The sequence below is a fragment of the Simochromis diagramma genome, unplaced genomic scaffold (assembly GCF_900408965.1).
Source record: "Simochromis diagramma unplaced genomic scaffold, fSimDia1.1 OVJJ01000343.1, whole genome shotgun sequence".
In the NCBI taxonomy this organism is placed as follows: Eukaryota; Metazoa; Chordata; class Actinopteri; order Cichliformes; family Cichlidae; genus Simochromis; species Simochromis diagramma.
In genome coordinates, this window is record NW_024386831.1 from 12,641,002 (window position 1) to 12,664,792 (window position 23,791).

Genomic DNA, 23,791 nt, shown 5'->3' on the forward strand with positions numbered 1-23,791 from the left:
CCACCACCACCACAAAAATAAAATAAAATAAATTAAAAATAAAAAATTCAGTTCATATGGAAAATGTATTGTTGGAAAGATAAAGTGATTGCTCTTGTTTGATATGGTGAACCCATCCAGTCAATCTATGAGGACCTGTGGTTAGTTCCATGTTTATAGACATTACAGTTGGAATATAGACATACAGCTCAAATAATTGTCTCCCTTTCTCTGACCTTTGAGTCCAACTCCTGTCCATGGTGCTGATCAAAAGCTGGAATGATGATATTATTTCTGCACTTACAGAAATAATAGGGATATGAGATCAAGTGTACTTGACCTAGTATGACGTGGCAGTAAATGTCCAAAAAATATCTGAACCAGAGTCTGTCATCAAGTTGTACAAGGAGCTGAAAGGACATTCTCATATTAATTTTTCTTACAGTGACTCAACTCATTAAAGTACAGACATGATTTTCAAAAATAAATAAATGAAAGAAATAAGTCTTTAAATAACTCTTTAAAGGCATGGACCTGGATGGACATTTGTAAGAACTGTCTGTTTTATTCTGCTGTTTAGGAGCAACTGGAATGTCAGCAGAATCATGGTCAGAGTCAGGAAAGACTAAAACTACACCAACAGTCTGAGCAGACTGCTGCTCTACTTGATCACTGTGTTATCCAGCATGGTGCCATCTGAACCCACAACAGCAGGGGAGGGGTTTTCACTGTCCTACAGATGAGAAACATGACATAATCTTTATTTTTTTACACAGTTATGCTGATTTTTGGAGAGACTGGCACTCTTTTATAACCATGCCTCCTCTGCTTACTAACCTACAGGTTTATTACTGTTTTAAATAAACAATAAGTCATGTTTCCTTTTCCATCAATAGTTTTTTGCTATTTTATATCAATTATGATTGCACTGACTCATCCAATTACGCCCTTTATGGGTCAAACAGGCCACCATAAGAGACATGCAAACGTAGCAAGCAGGTGTACTAGCTTACTTAGAAGCCAACCAACTATTCTATTGTACATTTGAGGATGCAAAGATTGTTCATGTGGGGATTTTACTACGTTTGTAAGATAAATACCTATCTTCAAGTACATTTCTTAGGAAGGATGAACAGAGTGAAATAACAGCGGACGGTCGCTGTAAGTCGCATTTCCTCTGATTTCCTGCAGCATCATCATCATCTAGCTAGGAGGCAGCTGGATGATGCGGGATGCGGGATGCGGGGCAACTTTCCTCCGAAAGTTTCGTTTCTTCCAGGACATCAGAGGAAATTCAGTCTTGGATCTGCTGCTTCTGTTTCAGTCAGTTTCGTTTCTAACGAGATGACGGAACTCGGAGGAGAAAAAGAAGACCGGCGTCAGTTGCTGTGATTGGACATCAGCAGCCTTTATATACAGCAGACTGATGCAGCATCAATACTTTCCCTGGCACTGATAGGACCCTGCACTGGCATGACTGAGGTACTGTGATTGTATTTATTTGTTTTATTGGCGTATTTAGGTAGGCTACTAGCTAATTAATAACGAAAATCTTAAAAACAGAAATACACAAAAAAGTGTTTTTGCTATTTTAAATACTGTGATCACATAATAGAGAAAATCTTTATTTGTTAATTTACTAACTTTTTAAAAAAAATATTTTATACACTTTTGTCAAATTATATACAGATGATCTTATTTAGACCTGTGTTTAATTGTATTTGCTGCTTTGTTGTTGTTTAATTCCAAAGTACAAATGCTTTGGAAGCAACAAAGTGAACAAAGAGAGCTCACAAGGACAATTTCAGTGTGCATCATCAACCACAGCCCTGGTACTGTAGCTGTTTAGTCTGTTTGAGAGGTGGGTGAAGTAGCTAAATCATAAGATCATCTAGATTCAGGCTAAGTTACTTAAACACTTGAATTATTGATCGTTTCCTTGTGCAATACACTGTTACTCAGCAAAATGATCAGAACAAAACAAGAAATAAAACCTTGAATGACTCATAGTTCAAAGATTTGTTTCACATTTATATTTTCTGAGGTTTAAAGAGAGCACTATAAACGTAATTTGTAAACTAAGCAAAAGGTTTGCATGTGTTTCTAAATTGTTAAACCTTTGCTATCATCACACAATTATCTCAGTCATCTGATCTAGAGGAGTACAGTCTCCTTTCCCACATGGGTGTGGTCTACTACATCACACATTAAAAAGAATAAGCAAACAAAAGCATGCAATACTTGAAACAGAAATAATTCATCCTAATCTACATTCTACAACAATGCTGCGTTTGTAGCTCTGTGCCTTGTGGCCAAACTTCTCCACTTTGGTGGAGGTCCATTCCTGGGGAAGACTGGCAGCTGTCCTGAATGTTTTGCTATTAATGCCATTAATCACTTTCCAGTTCATGGAACTTACTTACTACAGTAAGTACTGCAGAAGCAGTGTGTGTGTATTTGAGGTTTTTTTGCACTGCTTCTGCATTTTGATTTCGTTTTTGTTAAATAAATAATGACACAGTGTAATATGTCACATTTAGATGTTCGTCTGAGGTTTTATTGATCTATTTTTAAAACCCATTAAGCCCCTTAGTTCATGTGTTTTTTTTTATTTACATCCAGATATGTAAAACCTTAAAACTAAAAGCGTGACAGTAAGTTTGCACTGCTGTAACAAATGTCACAATTTTCTGAATTTCATACAGGAACCCGTTCTGGCATGGTGAATCCAAAGGCAAAGAAGAAAGTCCGGTGAATTGCTTTCTTTTTAATATACTGTATACAGTAGGAGGCAGTAACTGTTCTCCTACATCTTGAGTAGACATTATATTAATAGGATTTGGGCACTAATGCCGTTTTTGCTTCTGCTTAAAGATCAGATTCTTTATTAATATCATTACTAACTACTAGTCAATTTCCTGTGGTCAAAATAAATTAGGGAATAAATATGTTTTCAGCATTAAAACAAATGTGTGGAATCCATACATGAAAGAAACATTTTGAAACCAGATGGCCAAAATTATTTTTATCCACCACTGTATAAATACTTGACTTTAGTGTCTCTTTTTAATTAAATTTAATTTTTGTCTAATTTCATAAAGATTATTCTATTTAATTTAAAGTAAAGAACCTCATCTCTAACAATATCAGTCAAATAGTCAAATACGTGCATGTGCTTTGCTAACTTAGCTCTCAACCTTATCCTTACTAACATTGCATCAGCAGGACCAACATGGTTTTAATTTGCCTTCAGACTCTAGTTTCTTTGTGTTTAATGCTTTTACTTTGTTTAGGACTTCCTTTGGGGCCACAGCACCACCCATCATTGACTATCTGAAAGATATTCTACGGCGATATCCAGATGGTGGACAAATTTTGAAGGTTGGTGTAATGATGTAACAAAAACACACAACAATTACTTTAGGTAATATTGGGATGCTGTGCAAATAATAATAACAATAATAAAATGTAAATGACAATAGAAAGCAATGGGTTTATGAGACTTACTACTTTTTGCAGTTCTCACAAACATAAAAATGATTCACAATGGAACAACTGAAAACAAAGTAAAAATTTAAACTGAGACATTTTATTATTTCATGAAAAAAAAATTGTCTCATTTTGGATTTGGTGAGATCAACATGGTTGAATACGTTGGGACGGGGCAACATTTAATGAGGTTAACTGGTAAAAAGTCAGTAACGTGATTGGACAGAGACTCTGAGTTTCTCCAAAGTGAAGGGGCAGAGGTTCACCAATCTGTAAAGAAAAGAATATGTCTACAAGTTGTAGACATAGTGTCAGAATAATATTCCTCAATGCAAAATTGTGCAGATTTTGATTATTTCATCATCTACTGTATATAGATTCAGAGAATCTGGAGAAATCTCTGTGTGCAAGAGATAAGGCCAAAAGTCAGTACCACAGCCACACAGGATTTTCATGCCCTCAGGCAGCACTGCAAAACAGGCATGATTCTCTCATGGAAACCACTGCATTAGCTCCAGAACACTTCCACAAATCACTGTTTGTGAACACAGGTCACAGTGCCATCCACAAATGTGGGTTAAAGCTGTAGCTTGCAAAGAAAAAGCCATATGTCAATACGATTCAGAAAGGCCACAATCTTCTAAGAGCTAAAGCTTGTTTAAAATGGATTGAAGAAAAATGAAAACCTATTCTGTAGTCTAGAAAAAAAATCAAAATTGTATTTATTTTTTACAAACATAGACGGGTATACAACTGCTGCAAGAGCTTGTTCCGCATAGCCGGCAATAAGTCGGAGTTGCTCCCGGAGGGTGATGGGCTCTGCCAGGGCTGCCCTTTGTCACCGATTCTGTTCATAATTTTTATGGACCGAAGTTCTAGACCCAGCCAAGTGGTGGAAGGCTTTGTCTCAGAAGGTGACAGAGGTGGTCTCAGAATCTCATCTCTGCTTTTTGCAGATGATGTGGTTCAGTTGGCTTCTTCGAGTGATGGCCTCCAGCTTGCAGCCAAGTGTGAAGCAGTGGGAATGAGAATCAGCACATCCAAATCTGAGGTCATGGTTCTCAGCCAGAACAGGGTAGAGTGCCCGCTCCCAGGTCAGGACAGGGATGAGTTCCTGCCCCAAGTGGAGGAGTTTAAGTATCTCGGGGTCTTGTTCGCGGGTGATGGGAGAAGGGATTGGGAGATCGACAGATGGATTGGTGCTGCGGCTGCAGTGATGCGGATGCTGTACCAGTCCGTCATCGTGAAGAGAGAGCTGAGTGTAAAAGCAAAGCTCTCAATTTACCGGTTGATCTACGTCTCTACCCTCACCTATGGTCACGAGCTGTGGGTAGTGATCCAAGATCGCGGATGCAAGCGGCTGAAATGAGCTTCCTCCGAAGGGTGGCTGGCCTCTTCCTAAGAGATAGGGTGAGAGGTTCAGCCATCCGGGAGGGGCTCAGAGTAGAGCCGCTGCTCCTCCACATCGAAAGGAGCCAGTTGAGGTGGTTCAGGCATTGGACAAGGATGCCTCCTGGGTGCCTCATGGGTGAGGTGTCCTGGGCATGTCCCACCGGGAGGGAGGGAGGGAGGGAGGAAGGAAGGAAGGAAGGAAGGAAGGAAGGAAGGAAGGAAGGAAGGAAGGAAGGAAGGATGGATGGATGGATGGATGGATGGATGGATCATCTGCCAGAGTGAATAGAAGAGGGCCCATATGGCATATTATCATCACTATGCATCTCTGATGGTATGGGGGTGCATTAGTGCCTATGGAATTCGCAGCTTGCATATCTCTAAAGGCACCATCAATGCTGAAAGGTATACACAGGTCTTAGAGCAAATTGTTCTCAATGAGGTAATGTCTTTTGCAGGGCAGTCCTTGAATATTTCAGAAAGTTAATCCTAAACTGCATACTGCATCTAGTACAACAGCATGTTTTCACAGTAGAAGAGTCCAGCTGCTGAACTCGCCTGCCTGCAGTATGGACCTTTCACCCATTAAAAACATTTGAAAGTGAACCTACACATTAATTGTGTGCACACAGAAGAACAAGAACAACAATTATTTCTAAATTGAATGAAAGTGTAATTTATTTCTACTTAACATTGTGACAAATCCAAAATATAAAACAAGGAGCTTCATAATATGTACTGACTCTGTCCTTAGACCATCAGCTCAGATTAGAAAAAGCTCTATTCAATTGGCAAAATGGAAACATGGATGTAAACTTCACTGGTTGGTGGAGGTGTAACTAAAATATAGTTGTAATTCACAGAAATCTCCCAGATTTTGTGCTGCTTGCAAATTATAAGGACCTGCAATTTTTTGCTCTCTTGCATCCGACCATACTGAGCTGGCATTTTATCAGACAAAATATTAAAAATATAATGCAGTACAATTCATCAGTTTTACCACAGAGTTAAATTTACACAATTATTGACCATTTTTGAAGCTTAAAACATTTTTGCCATTGTATGCTAAAGAACAAGAATGACTACATCATATACTCTGACTGGACACTTTGGACTACAGTGTCCAGTGAGTCTGAGTTAGACTGAAACGGACCCTTTTTTGTTTTTCCTCTGTAGACATACTTGCTGTGAGAAAGATCTACCAGCTTTCTGTGCAGAACTGTGTCAGTGGCAGCGTTGTACTGCCATTTTCTGCTCAAGGTTGTTTTTATTTGTCAACAGGAGCTGATTCAAAATGCAGATGATGCTCGAGCCACAGAAGTGGTTTTCATCCATGATGAGAGAAGCTATGGGACTGAAAGCCTTTGGACTGAAGAACTGGAGACATACCAAGGTATTCACTGAATAAAAGAAATATATTTCACAAAAACTATTATTTATTTACATTTAAAAGTAATAAATAGAGCCAATACATCTCCAGTTAAGAATGTCTGTCCGGGTTTGCTGGGGACTTTTTGGTTTGTTTTTATTTAACATTCTGCTTCCTTTGGGGGTCACGTCGAAAAGTGGAGCTACTCACTGTGGCAATCCCTTGTGACTAAAGGAGCAGCTAAAAGTAGCAGGTTCTGCTTGTTTCAGTGTGTAATTTCTCCCAAAGTATAGTGTGTGGATATTTTTTCCCCATGTTTTTCCACATTATCAAACATTTCCAAGGTGGCTGTTTTTAGTAAGCCCTATAAAACTGGATTCTGATTGTAGACGACATAAAATATGTGATGTCACATGCTGGGACTACAGTTGTGAATCCTAAGGTGTTGAATTTTGGCTGTCACCATCATTGTTAATTCAACCTATCCAAGACCCTGGAAAAACTACATTTCCAACAACAACTGATTGGAAAAACAAGTACAAAAATTTTCTCATTTTATTTATTTATTTTCTATTGTATAATTTTTTAATAGTATTAATAGTGGGTCTTAGGTTGCTTATATTCTTTCATGTCTCAGGTGGTGCATAACAGGACAGATTACATTTTCTTAGTCTATATTTTCTGTGCTTTCTTGGATATTTGTGCTTTCAGAGACCAACGTTATCACTGTTAATGTGCTTCACTTAAAGGCATTGGTCATATAAGAAAACATGAATAACCTATGTGCATTTACAGCATCATTAAATAATATAGCTCTTGCTTCCTAACAAATTCCCACACTCACTTAATTCCATATTGGTCTGAAAGGCAGAGCCTTGCAAAGTAAAAACTACTTGTTAACAAGCTACTGGCACTGTAATTCACTATGATAATGAATGCTAATGTTGACTAGTGAGGGTGTAAAAACCAAATAAAAACCAAATGTACTCACTTAATTAAATTAATTAATTAAACAGCCAAATAGTTTTATATGTATGTTCATGCAGCCCTCACCCTTAACACAGTTTAAACTTGCACAAGGTTGTTGAGCATTTTACTTTTGGAGCAAACCTCAACTGTTCACAGCACTGCAGTTTTTAAAACTGGCTTCATTTTTCAACAATGGAGCTTTCAGCTTAATTATAATATGCAGATCAAGAGAGAAGATTTAGGATAGTCACTGTTAATATTGTCTCTAGTTACCGTTACACTCAAAGTGTTCTACAGAAAATCCATTTGCATAGCAACTGAAAAGTGTCTCCTGTCTTCTGATTTCCTTTCTGGAAAAATCTCATTCATTGCACATTGGGATAGAGATTCCAGAGAATGTGTCACTAACACATAGATACTGAAAGCATAAGCTTTAAGTTTGTTATGTTTTTACGAAGGTCCTGCTCTCTATGCCTACAACAATGCCGGATTCACTGATGAAGACTGGAAAGGGATTCAGAGAACTGGAAGGAGTGTCAAGCGTGATGACCCAAACAGAGTGGGAAGATTTGGAATCGGCTTCAACTCTGTTTACCACATAACAGGTGAAACTATGTGTAGTTAGATCACAGGTAGGAGTAGTAATTTTTGAAAAGATAAACAGTTAGCAGTAACATATTTTTACTTTGTCCACAGATGTACCAAGTATATTCAGTTCAGGCCACCTTGGCATGATGGATCCCCAAGAAAAAGTATTTGGAGAGAGAAGTGGAGGGTTTTGGTGGTCTTTGGATGATGCTGAAGACCAAGACGTTCTGTTGAATATGAGTGATCAGTTCCAACCATTTAGAGATATAGTCTCACTTGTGTGTGAACATGGATGGTCAAAAGTTGTCATGGAGGATCAGCACTTCAATGGGACAATTTTTAGATTTCCTTTACGCAATGAAGCATCAGAAATTTCTGATAATCTGTATGACTCAGATAAAGTGGTTGAGCTTTTTGATAGCTTCATTGCAGATGCAGATTTGAGCCTCCTCTTCTTGAAAAATGTCACCTCCGTGTCCTTGTTACATATTAGTGAAGATGGAGCTGTTAACACCAGACTTGAAGTGAAATCCTCAGTCCCCACAGATGATGTTTTAGAGCCAGAAGAGGAGTCAGTCATTGAGGGTCTAACAAGGTTCAAAGTTATAACTGTGAGTTCAAAAGACCAAAAAGAGACAAAGTGGCTTCTGACAACATGTACCATGAAAGAGGGTGTTGCAGAAGATCTTGATTTGCTTACAAAGAAGTTGAGCTTTTTACCTCAAGTTGACCTGGCATTCCCCTGTGGTGAGAAGAGAGACTGTAGCCAGAGCAGACTGAGCTGCTTTCTCCCCCTTCCAAACAATGAATCCAATAAGACAGGACTCCCAGTTTATGTCAATGCATGCTTTGGCCTCACAGACAATAGAAGACACATCAAATGGCAAGAGGAAGACCAGAGACATGATGAACATGCATTGTGGAATGAAATGCTGATGAAGAAGGTGTTTCCACAAGCATACATCAAGATCATTCAAGATGCCATTAAACTTGCCCAAAAATCTATCCTCCCTGTTTCCTCTGTGTACAATCTGTGGCCAGATCTCACTCAGATACAACACAAAGACAAATGGCATGCTCTCACTCTGGATGTTTTTCATCACTTATTCAGACAGAACGTGGCCATCCTCTCTCTTGCTAAAGATGAAAGACAGTTTATCTCTCCATCAGAAGCTGTTTTCCCCTGCAATGGCCCAACAAGCACCAACATATTGTCTGCCATTAAAAGGGCTTTAGTGTCATGTGGAGAAAATCTTGTCACTTTACCAGCTAGTGTTGCAAAGGCTATAAATGAGGCCTACCCAAACCCTACTACCCTAAAACATGTGACTCCAGCATTCCTCAGGGCCATTCTCCACAGGACCGGTGTGGATAACATCACCAAAGATGACAAACTCAGTCTTTTGGAGTACATTTTGGGTGATGAACAATACAAAGAACTTGAGGGTCTTCACCTCCTTCCACTCAGTGATGGCTCTTTCAGATATTTCACATACAGAGAGGAAGACACTGCTTTGATTGACAGCCATGAATTTCCAAGGTAGGGTTTCCATACATCTATCAATATTTAAAATAAATGTTATATTCATTATGACTAAAGTTGCCATTTTTATGTGTTATTCACATAATGATTGTAACTGAATATTTGGAAGGTTCAGGAATATTTCTATACTGAATGAACTCTTAACAGTTTGATCCACATAAGCCATTACACTTTTTTTTATAGAGTCTTGCTGCCATTCTGTAAACCCTTCTTCATCCCACATGATCTGACTCCAGCCTGCAGTGCACATCTGAAAGAACTGGCCAGAAGAAGTAAGTCAAAGTATTTTTAAACAATGCAGAGTCATGTGTACACAGCTAAACGTTTTAGCACACACATTTATTCTTAACTTTAAAAAACAAATCTTTTTGATCTGCTCTTCAGATTTCTTCAAGGTCACCAACATTGATGCATCCCATGTGGCTGAATATGCAAAACGATATTTGCCACCAGACTGGAAGCAGACAGGGAAAAACCTTGTTACATGGGACAACAACAACAACAGTCAGCATCCACCTTTAGACTGGTTTCAAGAATTCTGGAGGTTTCTCAACAGTCATTTTAACGAGTTAAGTCCTTTCACTGACATACCTCTAATACCAGTTAGTCCTCTGTCTGGCAGTCAGACTATATCAGTAGCAAAACTACAGCAGGACACAACTCTGATCTTTCAGAAAAGTAAACAGCTGAGTTTTCCAGACCGAATAGCTCAGCTGATGAACAAAGTTGGTGGCACAGTGGTGAGAGGAAATGAGTGGCTCAAGCATGTAGACCTTGACTCGTACGTGCTGTGCCCATCTCCAAGGAGTGTTTTGAAGGTCCTGATGAATTTAGATTTCCAGCATCTTATCACAGAACTCACATCTGCCTCTCACACAGCACACAATGAACTAAAAGATTATCTTTCTTATCTGGATTCTCTCTCAAAAACAGAGAAAGATTTTCTCTTGAGGTTGCCTTTGTTTCAAACCATGAAAGGATTCAGTGTTGCAGCTCAATCGAAACAAGCTGTGCTTCTGATCTCAGGCCTAACAGTACCAACAGAGCTCCCTATGCCTGATTCCATAATCCAGTGTTCTACTGAGACTGACCGCAGACTGTTACAGCTGCTCAAAGTTCATCTCTTGGACACCGCCGAAGCAGCCAATGTTCTTGTTGGCAGCATAAGCAAAGGCGCTTGTAGCAATGACGAAACTAAAAAAACAATGACTTGGGTTTTACAGTATGGTAAGGTACTTTTCTCACAAAACGAATCCCTGAAATGTAGCTGTAAGGACTTGAGCTTCATTGAGGTGAATGGACAGCTGAAAAAAGCCTGTGACTTTTTTGATCCAAGAATTCAGACTTTTAAAGTCATCTTTGAGTCAGACTTCTTTCCACCGCCTTCATACACTCATTCACTGCAGATGCTGGAAAGCTTAACAGAAATCGGATTACTGAATAAAGAGATGGATGTCTCACCTGAACATTTGCTACATGCTGCCACGCTGACTGACAAACTGTGTGTGAACTCACAGACTGAGGCTCTGAGAAGAGCTCAGGTTCTGTTGGAAATGTTGGAAAGTAATGATCTACTGACAAAGTTTTCTCACAGACAGCTTCATTGCCTCAAAATGCTGAAATGGATCCCATGTGAACAACCTGGAAGTGACCAAAACTTCAGTGATAAATCTCAGAAGTATTGTTTGTTTTGCCCAAAAGAAATAAGACATTCTGTGTATAAGGACATTGTTGGACATGTAATGCCACTAACAGGGAAGCTCAGTGACAGAGTTAGCAACAGACTTGGTCTCAAAGACCTACCACCACCTGAAAAAGTGATTGAGAATCTGTCAGTCTTGAAATCAAAAGCACTGGAAATGGTTAATCCTGACACAGATGTAGACTTCAAAAGACAGCTGCACAGCATTTACAAACACATGCAAGACAACCTCTTTGTATTTGTTACAATGATGAGCAAGGAGACATGTTGGCTATGGACTCACAACCAGTTTGTTGCACCCCAGGATCTGGTTCTTGAATACCCAAATAATCTAGATCTGAGTTCTTACATTGGGAAGGTGCCAAGTGAATTTTTGCCATACAGAACATTGTTCCAGAAATTTGGCCTGAGAAAAGTACTTTCCAATGAAGACATTTTGGGCATTCTGTACTCCATCCAGCAAACAATTGAAGCAAGACAGCCGCCATTTGCAAGTTCCTCAGAGGTCAAAGTGTCAATAGAAATTCTCAACTGGTTCTGGAAAGAGAAGAAAACAGTTCAGGATGACATCCCAGTGCCAGTTATTGCCGAGGGAGGAAAATTTACCCTTAAACCACGATCAACAGCTCTTTTCTGTGATGTAAGCAAAAATGGACTGAAAGAACTAAACTGCAGAGAAGAGGAAATTTATGTCATACATGAGGAAATTCCAAAAGCAGCGGCTGAATGGCTGGAAATTCGTTTTCTCAGTACCCACATCCTTGACCCAGAGGAGATAGGAATAGAGCAGTGTGGACAATCTGAACCAATAACAATGAGGATAAAAAACATTCTTAAAGAGTACGATGAAGACAGTGACATCTTCAAAGAGCTCATCCAGAATGCAGAGGATGCTGGGGCAGATGTTTGCAAGTTCTTGGTGGATTTCAGAGTACACAGAGATGCCCCTGAAAGCCTGATTGACGCTGACATGGCTCTTTGTCAGGGACCTTGTCTTTGGGCTTTCAATAATGAGCAGTTCACAGCAGAGGATTGGAAAAATATTGTCAGAGTTGGCTCAGCCTCGAAGGAAAACAAAGCGGAAAAAATTGGAAAGTTTGGACTTGGATTCAACACTGTGTATCATGTGACAGATGTCCCCTCCATCCTTAGTGGCAACATTCTTCTCATACTTGATCCAGATGTTACTCATCTCACAAAACATATCAAACACAAAACAAATCCTGGAATCAAGCTGGATCTCTCTCAACAGCGACTCTTTCATTGTTTTCCTGGTCAGTTTGGATCATATGAAAACATTTTTGACTGTAATTTTACCAGAAAAAGTCCTCCTGAACCCTATCCAGGCACTCTGATCAAACTACCTTTCCGAAGTAAAGAAGAAGCTGACAAATCAGAAATAAGCACAAATGTGTATGAAAAACACAATATCCTTGATTTTCAACATCTCTTTTCTAAGAATTCACAAACCCATCTGCTTTTTTTAAAGAACATCATTACATTATCCCTCCAAAATATCCCACACAATGGATCAACTCCACCAAGAGAAAATGAAATGGAGACCATCTTCTCTGTGTCCAAAACCACTGTGAGTGCAATGGAGATTCCTGATGACAGCAGTGTGTCCAAGCAACGTCATGCTGAGAAATCACTGATGAAAGTTGATGGTAAATGCAAAGGACTAATTGAATCTTGCACAGTCAGAATTATCCAAATATCCAGTCAGCAGTCTAATGAAACTAAACTTCAGTTCTGGCTCCTGTACAACTGCTTTGGGACAGATGAGTCCTTTAAAATGGCCCTTCACAAAAACAAGCAGGCCAGTTTCTCTTTGCCCATTGGAGGGATTGCTGTGCCCTTGCAAAATGATCCAGAAACTGGAAAATTCACCACATTACAAACAGATCTTGTTGGACAGGCCTTTTGCTTCCTTCCTCTTCCCATTCACACGGGTCTTCCTGTCAATGTAAATGGCACATTTGCTGTGACAAGCAACCGAAAAGCTCTGTGGGAAACTGGAGTGAAAAATGACTGGAACAAAGCTCTCCTTCAGGATCCAGTAGTGACAGCATATGTTACTGTACTCAAGGCACTAAAGAAAATGTCAGAAAATAAGCAGCTGGTGAGTTACTGTTATCACATCTTTTGGCCTGATAGAGAGAAAGTGAGTGAAACTTTCAAGCCTTTAGTGGATGCACTTTACTCAACCATTGTTGATGACTCTGTTGGTCCAGAGCTCTTTAGTGATGGAGAACAATGGCTCTCAATGAACAATGCCATATTTCTTCATGAGAGCATTGAAAATGATGAAAAGATTGGTGACCTTGCAGTTCAAGTTTGCAAGAAATATGCAAAAGGACCCAATCATGTTGTTCCTCTTCCACTGTGGCTGAGAAATAGCTTCAAACAGGCTGGCCTTGAAAAGGTTTTACAAAACAGGACCTGGAACTGGGAGAAGTTCTACAGGGAAGCAGTGTTCAGTAACATAACTACAATGGACTCAAAGAGTAGAGATACCCTTGTGCTGCATGCTATTGACCTTCATATCAAAGAAATTGACAATCTGCTGCTCTGCTATCCATGCATACCCACAAAGGGTGGACAGCTCCAACATGTCAGGAAACTTGTGAATCCTACAGGGAAAGTGGCCTGTCTTTTTGAACCAAAAGAGGGACGATTGCTTGATGGATCTGAAAATGACTTCAGATCTGCAAAAAGGATTCAGCGTTTGTTGGAACTCGGTATGGCAAATGACCATCTCCCATTGGAAGATATCACAGAGAAAGCGGGCACAATTAATCAAACCTGGAGCATTGACAAAAAGAAAGCATTTGTGCATTTGAGGTGCCTTTTTGAACTGATGAAGAATCACATTTATGATGAAGACTCTCACCACTGGAAAACACTGAGGACAACTGCATTTCTTCCAGCATATTCACCTGGTGATGCAAAAATGGAAGGAAATGTAACACTTAAAAAGCCCACTGATGTTTTTAGTGACAAATGCTCTCTTCTCGTTAACATGACACAACCAGTGCTGGATAATAGTAATTTGAAAATACACCACAGTGATCCAGTCCTAAAGATCTTGGGCGTGAACAGCACTCCGAAGCCAGAGGTGGTGCTCCAGCAGCTGCATGAAGGAAGCAAACAAGCACACTCCATTGACAGATCCATGCTTTACAAAATAGCATTTGAGTGCTATACGTGTCTGGATCAGTGGATCTGTGACTCTGGAAATGCCTCTTACATTTCACAACAAGCGAGTTCATTTCCATTCATCCTCATTGGTGATACATTTGTGAATGTCGACCGTGTAGCTGAGAACGGGCAATTTGAAACAAAGCCCTATCTCCACGTACTTCCAGCTGCCTTCACAAGCTTCAGGAACCTCTGGACATGTATAGGTGTTGAAAAACAATTCACGATCACTCAGTTTCTAACTGTTTTGCAGGAATTAAAAGTTCAACATGGAAACCAGCCCCTACCAAAGAGTGATCTCTCAGTTGTCTTCACAATTTTAAACAAAGGGATATTTGAGGTCAAAGTCAAAATCACAGATGACTGTCTGTTACCTAATGAGCATGGAGTTTTGCAGTTTGCTAGTGAGCTATTTTACAATGACAGCCCATGGATGCCACTCACTTCAGGTGTCACATTATGTCACGAGAATATCCCACGAGCTATGGCTCGCCACCTTGGAATCAAAACAACAAGGCATCATTCTCTGGAAAAGCACATAGTTGATGACATGTTACCATTTGCTTTTGACTTTGAACAGAGGGAAGAACTCACTGTTCGTATTAAAAACATAATTTCAGCCTATCCATCAAAGAAGGATATCCTTAAAGAGCTCATCCAAAATGCTGATGATGCAGAAGCAACAGAAATTCACTTCATCTGGGACAAAAGACAACATGGGAAAGTAAAAACATTTGGGAAGAAATGGAACAATCTCCAGGGTCCAGCACTTTGTGTGTTCAACAACAAAGTGTTTTCTGATGCTGACATTAAGGGAATTCAACAGCTGGGAGAGGGAGGAAAGCACAGCACCCCAGGGAAGATAGGGAAGTACGGAGTTGGATTCAACTCTGTTTACCATCTGACTGACTGCCCTTCGATCCTTACAGGAGATGAAGTACTTTGCATTTCTGACCCCAATCAAAAATACATTGAAAATCACTCAAATAACCAGCGATATGGCATTGGCTATAAACTTGCTGACACTTTCAAAGAAATGTACGTAGATGTCTACAAATCCTTTCTTCCAGACAAATTTTCTCTTAAAGAGGGCACCATGTTCAGATTACCTCTGAAGATGGGTACAAATGCAAATACCTCCAAATTATCACAGCAAGGAGTCACTGACCGCGACATGAAAGAACTGTGCTCTGCCCTGTCTGAAGATCCTGAAGGACTAATTCTCTTTCTGAAAAACATCTGCAAAATCAAAGTCCATGAAATCAGTGAAGATTCAGGAGGACTTAAAACCATCTTTGAGGTTGAAAAAAATCTGCCACAGAAAAGTCGGGACGAGAAAGATGCTTTTGTAAAACATCTACAAAATGCACTGCAATCAGACAAAACAGCAACACCACACAAGACTTTCTATGAAACTGTGATTTCCACCTCAGATAAAAGACAAAGTAAGTGGATTGTTGCAGAACAGTTTGGCTCTTTCAAAGACAGCTGCGAATTAAAACTATCAGACAAACTTCCCCAAGCATCATTAGCTGCACGTGTGAACACAAAAGGATACATCATCATGGATTTTAAAGGAGAAGCCTTTTGTTCACTTCCTTTGCCAGGGAAAACTGGACTGCCAGTACATGTAAATGGAAACTTTGAGGTTGATTCTGCCAGGAGAAGCCTTTGGAAAGAAGATGGGGAGAGTGAGAAATCAAACTGGAATGAGATTTTAAAACAGAACATCATTGCTCCGCTTTATGCAGATCTCCTGCATTACATCAGGCGCAGCATTGCAGTCAAAAAAGTTTCCCTTACATTTATTGGCTCATGTTTCAGTACAGAATACTTGTGTTTTTGGCCAACTGTGTCCAAGGATGTTTGCCCAGACTGGCATGAAATGATACATGGAGTATACAGATCACTGAAAGAAAAAGGCCTTGATGTAATCCCTGTGATGAAGAGCTCAACATGGAAAATTGCAGATACAAAACTTAAAGAATTCTCATTTGACTGGTGTAATGTCAGCGAAACAGACTCTACTAAGTCACTTTATCTGACAACCTCAGGAAATTTCAAGCTGAACAACATCTTGGAAGATCTTGGAATGAAGCTGGTTCCTTATTCCACAAACATGCAGAGGATTTGGAAAAGTTTCACAGATGCTGGGGTTGAAGTGAAAGAGGTCAGTCCCTCCACTGTGCAGACTTTCTTACGAGCAAAGCCTCTCAATGATCCAACCCAAACAGATGAAGATTTGCCTTTACCCATAAGTGCCACTTTGATCAAAGATGAGAAAAGATGTTCAGAGCTCTTGAGATTTTGTTTAAAAGATTTATTCTCAGAAAAGGTCACCCAAGACAATTCAAATTTACTTGATGGGCTTCCACTTCTTCTCAGAAGAGATAAAGTATTGACAGTTTTCAACTCCCAGTCACCCAAGTGGATATCAAGATATGCAAATATCTTCTTTCACTACGAAGACAAATTTGCAGACTATCAGACAAACAAAGACCACATTGAACTTCTTCAAAGTTCAAGAATCATCCAAAAAATGACATTACCCTGCTCAGAGAAATATCTGAAACCATTATTTCAGCATCTTCTTAAGAACTGTGAAGATGATCCACGCAGTGGTCTTCATGTCCCAAATGACGAAATGATAAAGTGGCTGAAATCACTTTGGGGGTTCATAATGAGTGAAATTAAACCGCCAACATCTAGAGATGACGAGTCAAGTCTGACACTAAGTGATGTGAGGAAACTCTTCAGTGACTGCTACATTTTACCTGTTGTGTGTCCAAGGTTGAACAACAAGCACTTCCTGCAAACAATGAAACACATGTCAAGTGTTGTGTTTGCCTCACAGAAACACAAAGACATTTCAGGCATCCTCTTCAAACTTGGTTTTATGAGGTTTGATCGTGTATTCTTTGTTGAGATGGACCGACAGGTATATTCATGTCTACAGCATGAGCTTCTCAATGTAGATGATCAAAGCTCAGTGTTGGATCAAGTCTACAACATTAATCACTCAGAATTTTCCCACCTTTCAAATGATGATATGAAGGAGTTTCAGATCTTCCTCCAGTTGGGATTATCAAAGTCCAAAGACAACCAAGAGTATGTGAGGAAACTCAAATCCTTACCAATATTTGAAACAACACATGGTGAACGAGTGAGAATTGATGGAACTAAAAAGGTTTATGTTCTCAACATCAAATATTCAGTCATGTTTCCAGATTTGCTCAACCTACCTAACAGCAACAGCATTTTTCTCAAGTTCAACTTCGAGAACTACATGCTGTCACAAACACTCAACATTCAGGTCCTGAATGATTTGCAGTATTTCATGAAGTTCATTCTACCTGCTGTACACCAACTCACCGAGACACAGATTCTTCACAGCCTTAAGCTGTTGCTGTCACTACATTACTCTTCAGAGGACAAGAAAACTATCATCTCCTCACTGAAGACAGTGAAACTGATTCGCAGTTCTCAAGGTAGACTGGAGCCTGCATCATACTACTTTGATGAGAGTGTGGAGCTGTACAAACAAATGTTACCCCACGAGAAATTTGTACCTGACAAATTCTGGACTGAGCTGTGTGACGGAGATGACTACACAACAGAAAAAGCAAAAGAGCTGGTCAGAGAACTTGGAATGAAGCATGTTGTGTCAAACGATGAGATAATAAATTTTGCGTACCAGCTGGAATCAGAAGCAAAAGGAAAAGGAAAAATTGAAGGCCTGAAACGGAAATCATCATTACTTTTCAGGAAAGCCTTGAATAAAGCATGTGATCCCAAAGACAACAAGGAAAGGTTGCTGGAAAGCATTGCTGACATCAAATTCATTTTTCCAGTTAATATTCGAAAAGAACTGTCCAACTACCACCAACCATTTGCAGCTGAAGGAACTATGGTGAAAATTAGAGGCTCTTTAATTAACAAAAATCCAGAGCATCAAGATTTGATTTGGACCTCAATGCCAATTATAGACCTGCCAATTATGTCACAAAGTCTTCAAATGCTAATTAACGCAGGAGCTCATGAAGAACCACCTCCAAACTGTGTAACCAGTAACATAAGAAACATCTGTCAGTCACCATGTGAAACTGACCAGCTGATCAAAACACGAGCTAAAGTGTTCAGAAATTCGTACGCTTACCTGCAAGCAAAAAGATTTGAAGGAAACCAGCTGGCTGGTCTTCCTGTTGTGTTGGTTGAAAAAGACACAAAACTTATGACGCCTGATGATGTGTGTCTGTCGCTCTCCTATGATCTGGACTTCAGACCATATCTGTACAAGATTACTCCAGAAGATGCAATGTATGCACCGTTCTTTCAGAAAATTGGTGTGAAGAAGAAAGCTACTGCAGAGCAATATTGTAATGTTTTGGCAGCAGTTTACGCTGATTCCTGTGATAAACAGAAACTACATTTGAACCAGCTGATAACTGTGAAACGAGCTGTTGAGCAGTTGTTTAAGTTAATCAGTACTCAGGGAAATGAGACACTTCTTGAAAATGTTGAGACTCTGTATCTTCCTGCAGTAGATGGTAAATTATACCCATCATCCACACTCTGCTACAACGACACAGTGTTTGAGACCAAATGGTTGGAAGAAGCGCTGGAGAACAAGTTCCTGCTGCTTCAGAAACTCAGTGAATGTTATTTGGGCAACGACAAATACAAGCATCATCAGCTGTTGCAACTGCTGCCTCAGAAGTTTCAGCCAAAGATGCTGTCTGAGTTCACAGAGGAAAGAGTTGTGGAATCAAAGATGCAGCTTTGTGAACTTGGGACTGGCTGTGAATTTAGTGGATGGTTTGCTAAACATCTCTCCTCAGGAGCCTTTAAATATGGATTCATTTGTCTTATTAGAGAGCAGTTGCAAGGCAAAATAACACAAGAAGATGCTTCTAACATATGTCAGAAGATTTTTGGCAGTATACAAATTATCTGCTGCAAAACATTGAAAACAACACTCTGGCTCAATAAACAGCCACTTCCCAAAACTGATGAAGAAACTGATGTTTTTGTGGAACGAGGGCAACAAGGGTGTACCTTTTACTTAAAGCACAATGATGACATGGCTCCCAAGGTAATAAATGAAGTCATCATGACACTGACAAAGGAGATTAATGTTCTTTTAGGGAACAGAATTGCATCGGTTCACCTTCCAGTGCTGGGACAACTCCTCATGTGTGACGATCTGCAAGATGTTCGGAAAACTCTGGCTAAAAATCAGATCCGTGACAGTGCTGAAACTGAAAGTTCCTCTTTTAGTCCAGCAGCCCCTGGGACAGAGATCCCAGAAGAATGGCATGATTGCTTGGACATGAATGTCCTCAACAACTTTGAAGAGGGGGAGTATGTTGGCTACAGCATTGATGACAAGTACATTTATGCAGTTATCGTTGAAGAACTGCCTGGTCACAATGGACGATATTCATGGAGATACAAAGTAGATATTGGAGAAGATGAGCCCATTGAAGTCAGCTGTGTTGATCTGTTTCAGTTTAAACGAGAAAAGAAGGTAAAAACAGAAAGGAGGAAATGCATGGAGCCAGGACCACAGAAGAAGACGCTAAAACCAGAAGAAAACACTTGCATGGAGCTGGAACCACTGACAGGAGCTGTGCCACATTCTTCTGAATCATCAACAAATTCTTTACCGGCCTCTGTTGAGGAAGCTAAAAGGGAAATTGATAAATGTTTGACAGAGATCTGGAGGCTTCCTGAGGAGGAGAGGCACAAAGCCATCAAGAGACTGTACCTCAGGTGGCACCCTGACAAGAATCCGGATTGCCAGTCTCTCGCCAATGAGGCATTCAAATATTTACAGAATCGAATTGATGAGCTCAGCAAAGGCAAAGCTGCAGGCTCGACCTTTTCAAGCAGAAACACAAATTTCAGAGGCTTCTATGAAGAGTGGAATCAGGAGGCCAGGTATCACAGAAATAGTCGAGAGAGGTTCTCTAGAGGCTATAGAGGTTTCCATTCCTACAACTTCTGGACCCACAATGAAAATGTCCCAAGGCCAGACAGAGAAGAGGCCAGACGTTGGTGTAGACAGGCTCGCTGCGATCTCAATGCAGCTCACAAAGACACTGGTGGAGGGAGCACAGAGTGGTGTCTGTTTAAGGTCCATCAAGCAGTAGAAAAGTCTCTCATAGCAGCATGCTATAAAAGAAATGGACAACGCCCCAACAGCAGCTCAATTTCAGCCACTGCTGCACAAGTTTCCCGCTACAGCCTCCAACTGAGAGATCTGCCTGAGATTGTGAAAAACCTGCAGACACTCGGAGTGGATCCCAAAAAGACTCAATATCCCAACTGCCATCCATATCCCCACATACCGAACGGACAATTCAGATCAGAGAATGAAATGCTGGCACTGAACAAGGCATCAGAGCTCCTTAATAAAATAGAAGCATATGTGAATTAAGGATTTAAAACAAGGTATTGGTCAGTGTAACTGTTTTTCTACATGTTAAAAGTAATGTAATGTAAAGTGTAAAACTGAAATATTATTTAACATCACAAAGAAAAAAGAAAACTTTTTTTATTTTACTTATTTGTCTCACTTCTCATACTCAGTACTCATTATTATGTTATGGTGTGCATGTATATGTAAACACACTGAAGAAAATTGTAAGTACTAAATTACTTTATTTTGGATTCTTGTCATTTAAAGCTGCTTATTGGTGATATCGATATATTCTGTGTTATGAAAATGAAAACATCAGATGTTCTTTGTAAGTCTTGTTGACACTGTTGACTACTCTCTGAGATCAAAACAGTCACTCAGTGAATTTCTTACTGTTTGTTAAAAACCTGCCTTGGATCAATATACTCACTGTATGCTTGTAATGTAAATGCAAATATGCAGTTTTGGTGTTTTAAAGTTATGACTATTTGCTGAGAGACAGTATAACTACTGCATACTGATTTTTACTTGTATCCAGTTTTGTCTTCTGAAAAACTTAAAATCTTTAAACTTAAATCCACATTGCAATTGGGGAATTTTTGTTTTGTTTTCCTTTTTTTTTTAATATTTGCTAGCAGAAAGATCTGAAGAGGACCTTAAATGATGTCTTTAATCATTTCTCCTCCCATGTAATCGGGACTTTTTTGTCTGATTAGTTAAACAGACCAAATTCTCCCTCTTTAAGTGTTTCCAAGTCTGGTCATGTCTCTGGACATGCATGTGGATGGTTAGAAACAATATTTACCCTTAAATGTCAATGTGATATAAAAAAAAATGCATCTAGAGAGTCACGGACCAAAGATCTGATCAATAACAGACAAGCCACTCACTGTGGAAAACCTTAGCCATATTTATTTTATCCAACACTGTAACACTATGATAAAATAAGGAAAAGCCTAATAGTTTCCTTTATGTATTGGACAGATCTGTTAGAAACAGTAACAAGTGCTTCACTGTTTAACATCACTCCTAAAAACTGGTTTACTTTTTATGAACAACTGATCAGACGTTCAGTAATCAATGAAGAGAAAGGCTTCAAGTTAAAAGAACTTTTTTTATTCATTATGAAATCATGTTATGAAAATAATGACAACTAACCATATATCAGACAAATGCATCTTTCCATATGTTAACAACGTTTTGCTGTAAAGGCTGTGACATCTCCGCCGTCACCAGAGCATAACTGTGTTCTGTTTGTGCTTGGCGTGTACTTCACCTCATCCTGCTGTTGTTTCATACCATAAAAATGTCTACAAGGCTTTTCACGTCTCCTTCCAGTGTTTCCACATGAAAATCCTTTGCAAATAACCTTCTGTTTGTAAGGGAGAAGTTCACATATATACCAGATTTAGTCTTTGTGTTCTGCTTCCTGTTGTCTAATCCTTCAATCAATAATTTACACAAAATCTGTACATACTTACAGCAGGCTGATGCCTGTTTCTGAAGGGTTGTGCACATAGAAAAAAGAAGCAAGAAAGTTGATGTGATACGATGGGAGGTCTGGGTGTTATGAGCATATTAGACATTTGCCTTAATGGCAAATGTAACCCAACAACTTTCAGTCACTCAAAATGAGTCTGACATTCTGCAACAAAAGCCACACCCACTTCTTCCAGTCTTTTGCTATAAAACACACACTCGACACAGCTGACAGGGACGCACATTAAAATATTTATGGAATGAATGAGTGTGTGTTTGTAATGGCTGATGTTAGGATCAAGTATATTTATCTTAGCCAAAAAGATGCAAACCTTTGGGTACGATAAGAGCGAAATTTGCTATTTCTAACCTCCATCTGCATATTTACCCCTCCCCCCCCATATCCAACAGCTGATAAACTCCAGCTGGGACTGGAACAGACGTCTGAAAAAAATACTTAAGGCTTTTATCGTTTAGCACGTTATTCTTCGACTGATCGGCACTTACTGTATGCAGTCATTCATCTTTCACATCACTCATATTGCATTTTTGTTCACATAAAACTCTGTTACACATTTCAGAATTAGAAAACGATGAGACTGAGTTACCACAGCATTATGTGGACGCTACTGGCACTACAAACTAAAGCACAAATGAGCGGAAAAAAAATAACACGAACTGCTCCTCCTTCTCCTCGGACGCCGCTGCTGTGTGCTTCTTTATTGTTGCAATAACTTGATCTGTACTGAGCTGCAGAATAAAAATCTGGGGTTCATTTCAGGGTGCAGCTGCTCCTACAGGTGTAGCGGCAAATCCCGTGAAAAGCATCGGACCAGTAATGGTGCAGGAGGCTGAACATGAAACGTGTCGGAGGTCGTTCGAGTCAGGGTTTGGGTACTGGCATCAGTTCTCTTCTATGGCACAAGTGTTTGGCAAACACAGTTAACATTCAACATTTTTGAGATTGACAAAATAAATTATGTCAATGGCACACCGCTGTATCATACCGTAACCACCTGCTCTGCCGCTCTCAGCTGTCCTGGGTTTAGATGAGGTTTTGTCATACATACAAAACTCACTTCAATAACACAAGAATGCCCTTTAAAAAGTTATTTGCTGAGACCAGAAATTGAGAGAAACAGGCTTGAGGTTTGTGTCCAAGTTTTGCATCCATGTTTCTTTCACATTTTTCCTGCACGAGTAGAAAAAAAAATAAGCGGGCAGATCGCTTTTGCACAACCAAAGCCATCCAGAGATCGAGCCTGCAACTGCTACAAGCCCCTGTAGATGCTTGTCCTGCTGTCTCCTGTAGTGTCATAAAGCCACATAGGGTAGTGGGGGTCAACCCTGCCACAATTAGCTCCTCACATGTTGTAAGCCACATATATGGGATCCAGCTGGTCAGCCAGGAATCCATCTCTGAGGTGCATGCGTTGTTTCTCCCCTCTGGAGTTGATGGGGATGACGCCGGGGTCTACCACCACCACCACCCCTACGATGAGGTAGTGCTCCTCCAGGACCACATTGGTGACCAGGGCCACCAGGTCGAGGGCCTCCTGCTCAGATCCCTCCAGTTCTACAACCACCACGAGCAGGTTGGTCCATGTGAACACCGCACTGGAGAGAGGAGGAGGAGGATGGTGTATGAAAGTAAATACA

At 39.9% G+C, this 23,791-nt stretch overlaps 2 protein-coding genes across 12 annotated transcripts in view; one reads left to right on the forward strand and one right to left on the reverse strand.

Annotated features, from left to right (window-relative positions):
* The first annotated feature begins 1,015 nt into the window (after window positions 1–1,015).
* si:dkeyp-118h9.7 (sacsin) lies at window positions 1,016–21,971 on the forward strand. Of its 2 annotated transcripts, none has more exons than XM_040027925.1 (8): window positions 1,016–1,461; window positions 2,685–2,730; window positions 3,273–3,360; window positions 6,142–6,253; window positions 7,657–7,803; window positions 7,895–9,326; window positions 9,513–9,601; window positions 9,714–21,971. In XM_040027925.1, exons 2-8 carry the CDS (start codon window positions 2,699–2,701, stop codon window positions 20,669–20,671), a joined length of 12,858 nt encoding a protein of 4,285 aa, XP_039883859.1. In that variant the 5' UTR covers window positions 1,016–1,461; window positions 2,685–2,698; the 3' UTR covers window positions 20,672–21,971. The 2 variants fall into 2 exon arrangements, with proteins under 2 accessions (XP_039883859.1, XP_039883858.1); XM_040027924.1 differs by lacking the exon at window positions 1,016–1,461 and adding an exon at window positions 1,707–2,406.
* dip2a (disco-interacting protein 2 homolog A) overlaps window positions 21,748–23,791 on the reverse strand; it is an 89,604-nt gene continuing 87,560 nt past the window's right edge. For all 10 annotated transcript variants that reach the window (XM_040027938.1, XM_040027937.1, XM_040027936.1 and 7 more), the window contains one exon: window positions 21,748–23,749. In XM_040027938.1, the coding sequence (XP_039883872.1) occupies window positions 23,497–23,749 (253 nt within the window). In that variant the 3' untranslated portion in view covers window positions 21,748–23,496. The remainder of the gene's footprint in view (window positions 23,750–23,791) is intronic.

What these genes read in the sequence shown, in the direction of transcription:
- si:dkeyp-118h9.7 (XM_040027924.1), top strand. Translation starts at nt 2,364, where the DNA reads ATGCCATTAATCACTTTCCAGTTCATGGAACTTACTTACTACA. An exon ending in CATGGAACTTACTTACTACA is followed by an intron (nt 2,407 to 2,684) that starts GTAAGTACTGCA and finishes AATTTCATACAG; the next exon opens with GAACCCGTTCTGGCATGGTG. An exon ending in CTCTGTTTACCACATAACAG is followed by an intron (nt 7,804 to 7,894) that starts GTGAAACTATGT and finishes CTTTGTCCACAG; the next exon opens with ATGTACCAAGTATATTCAGT.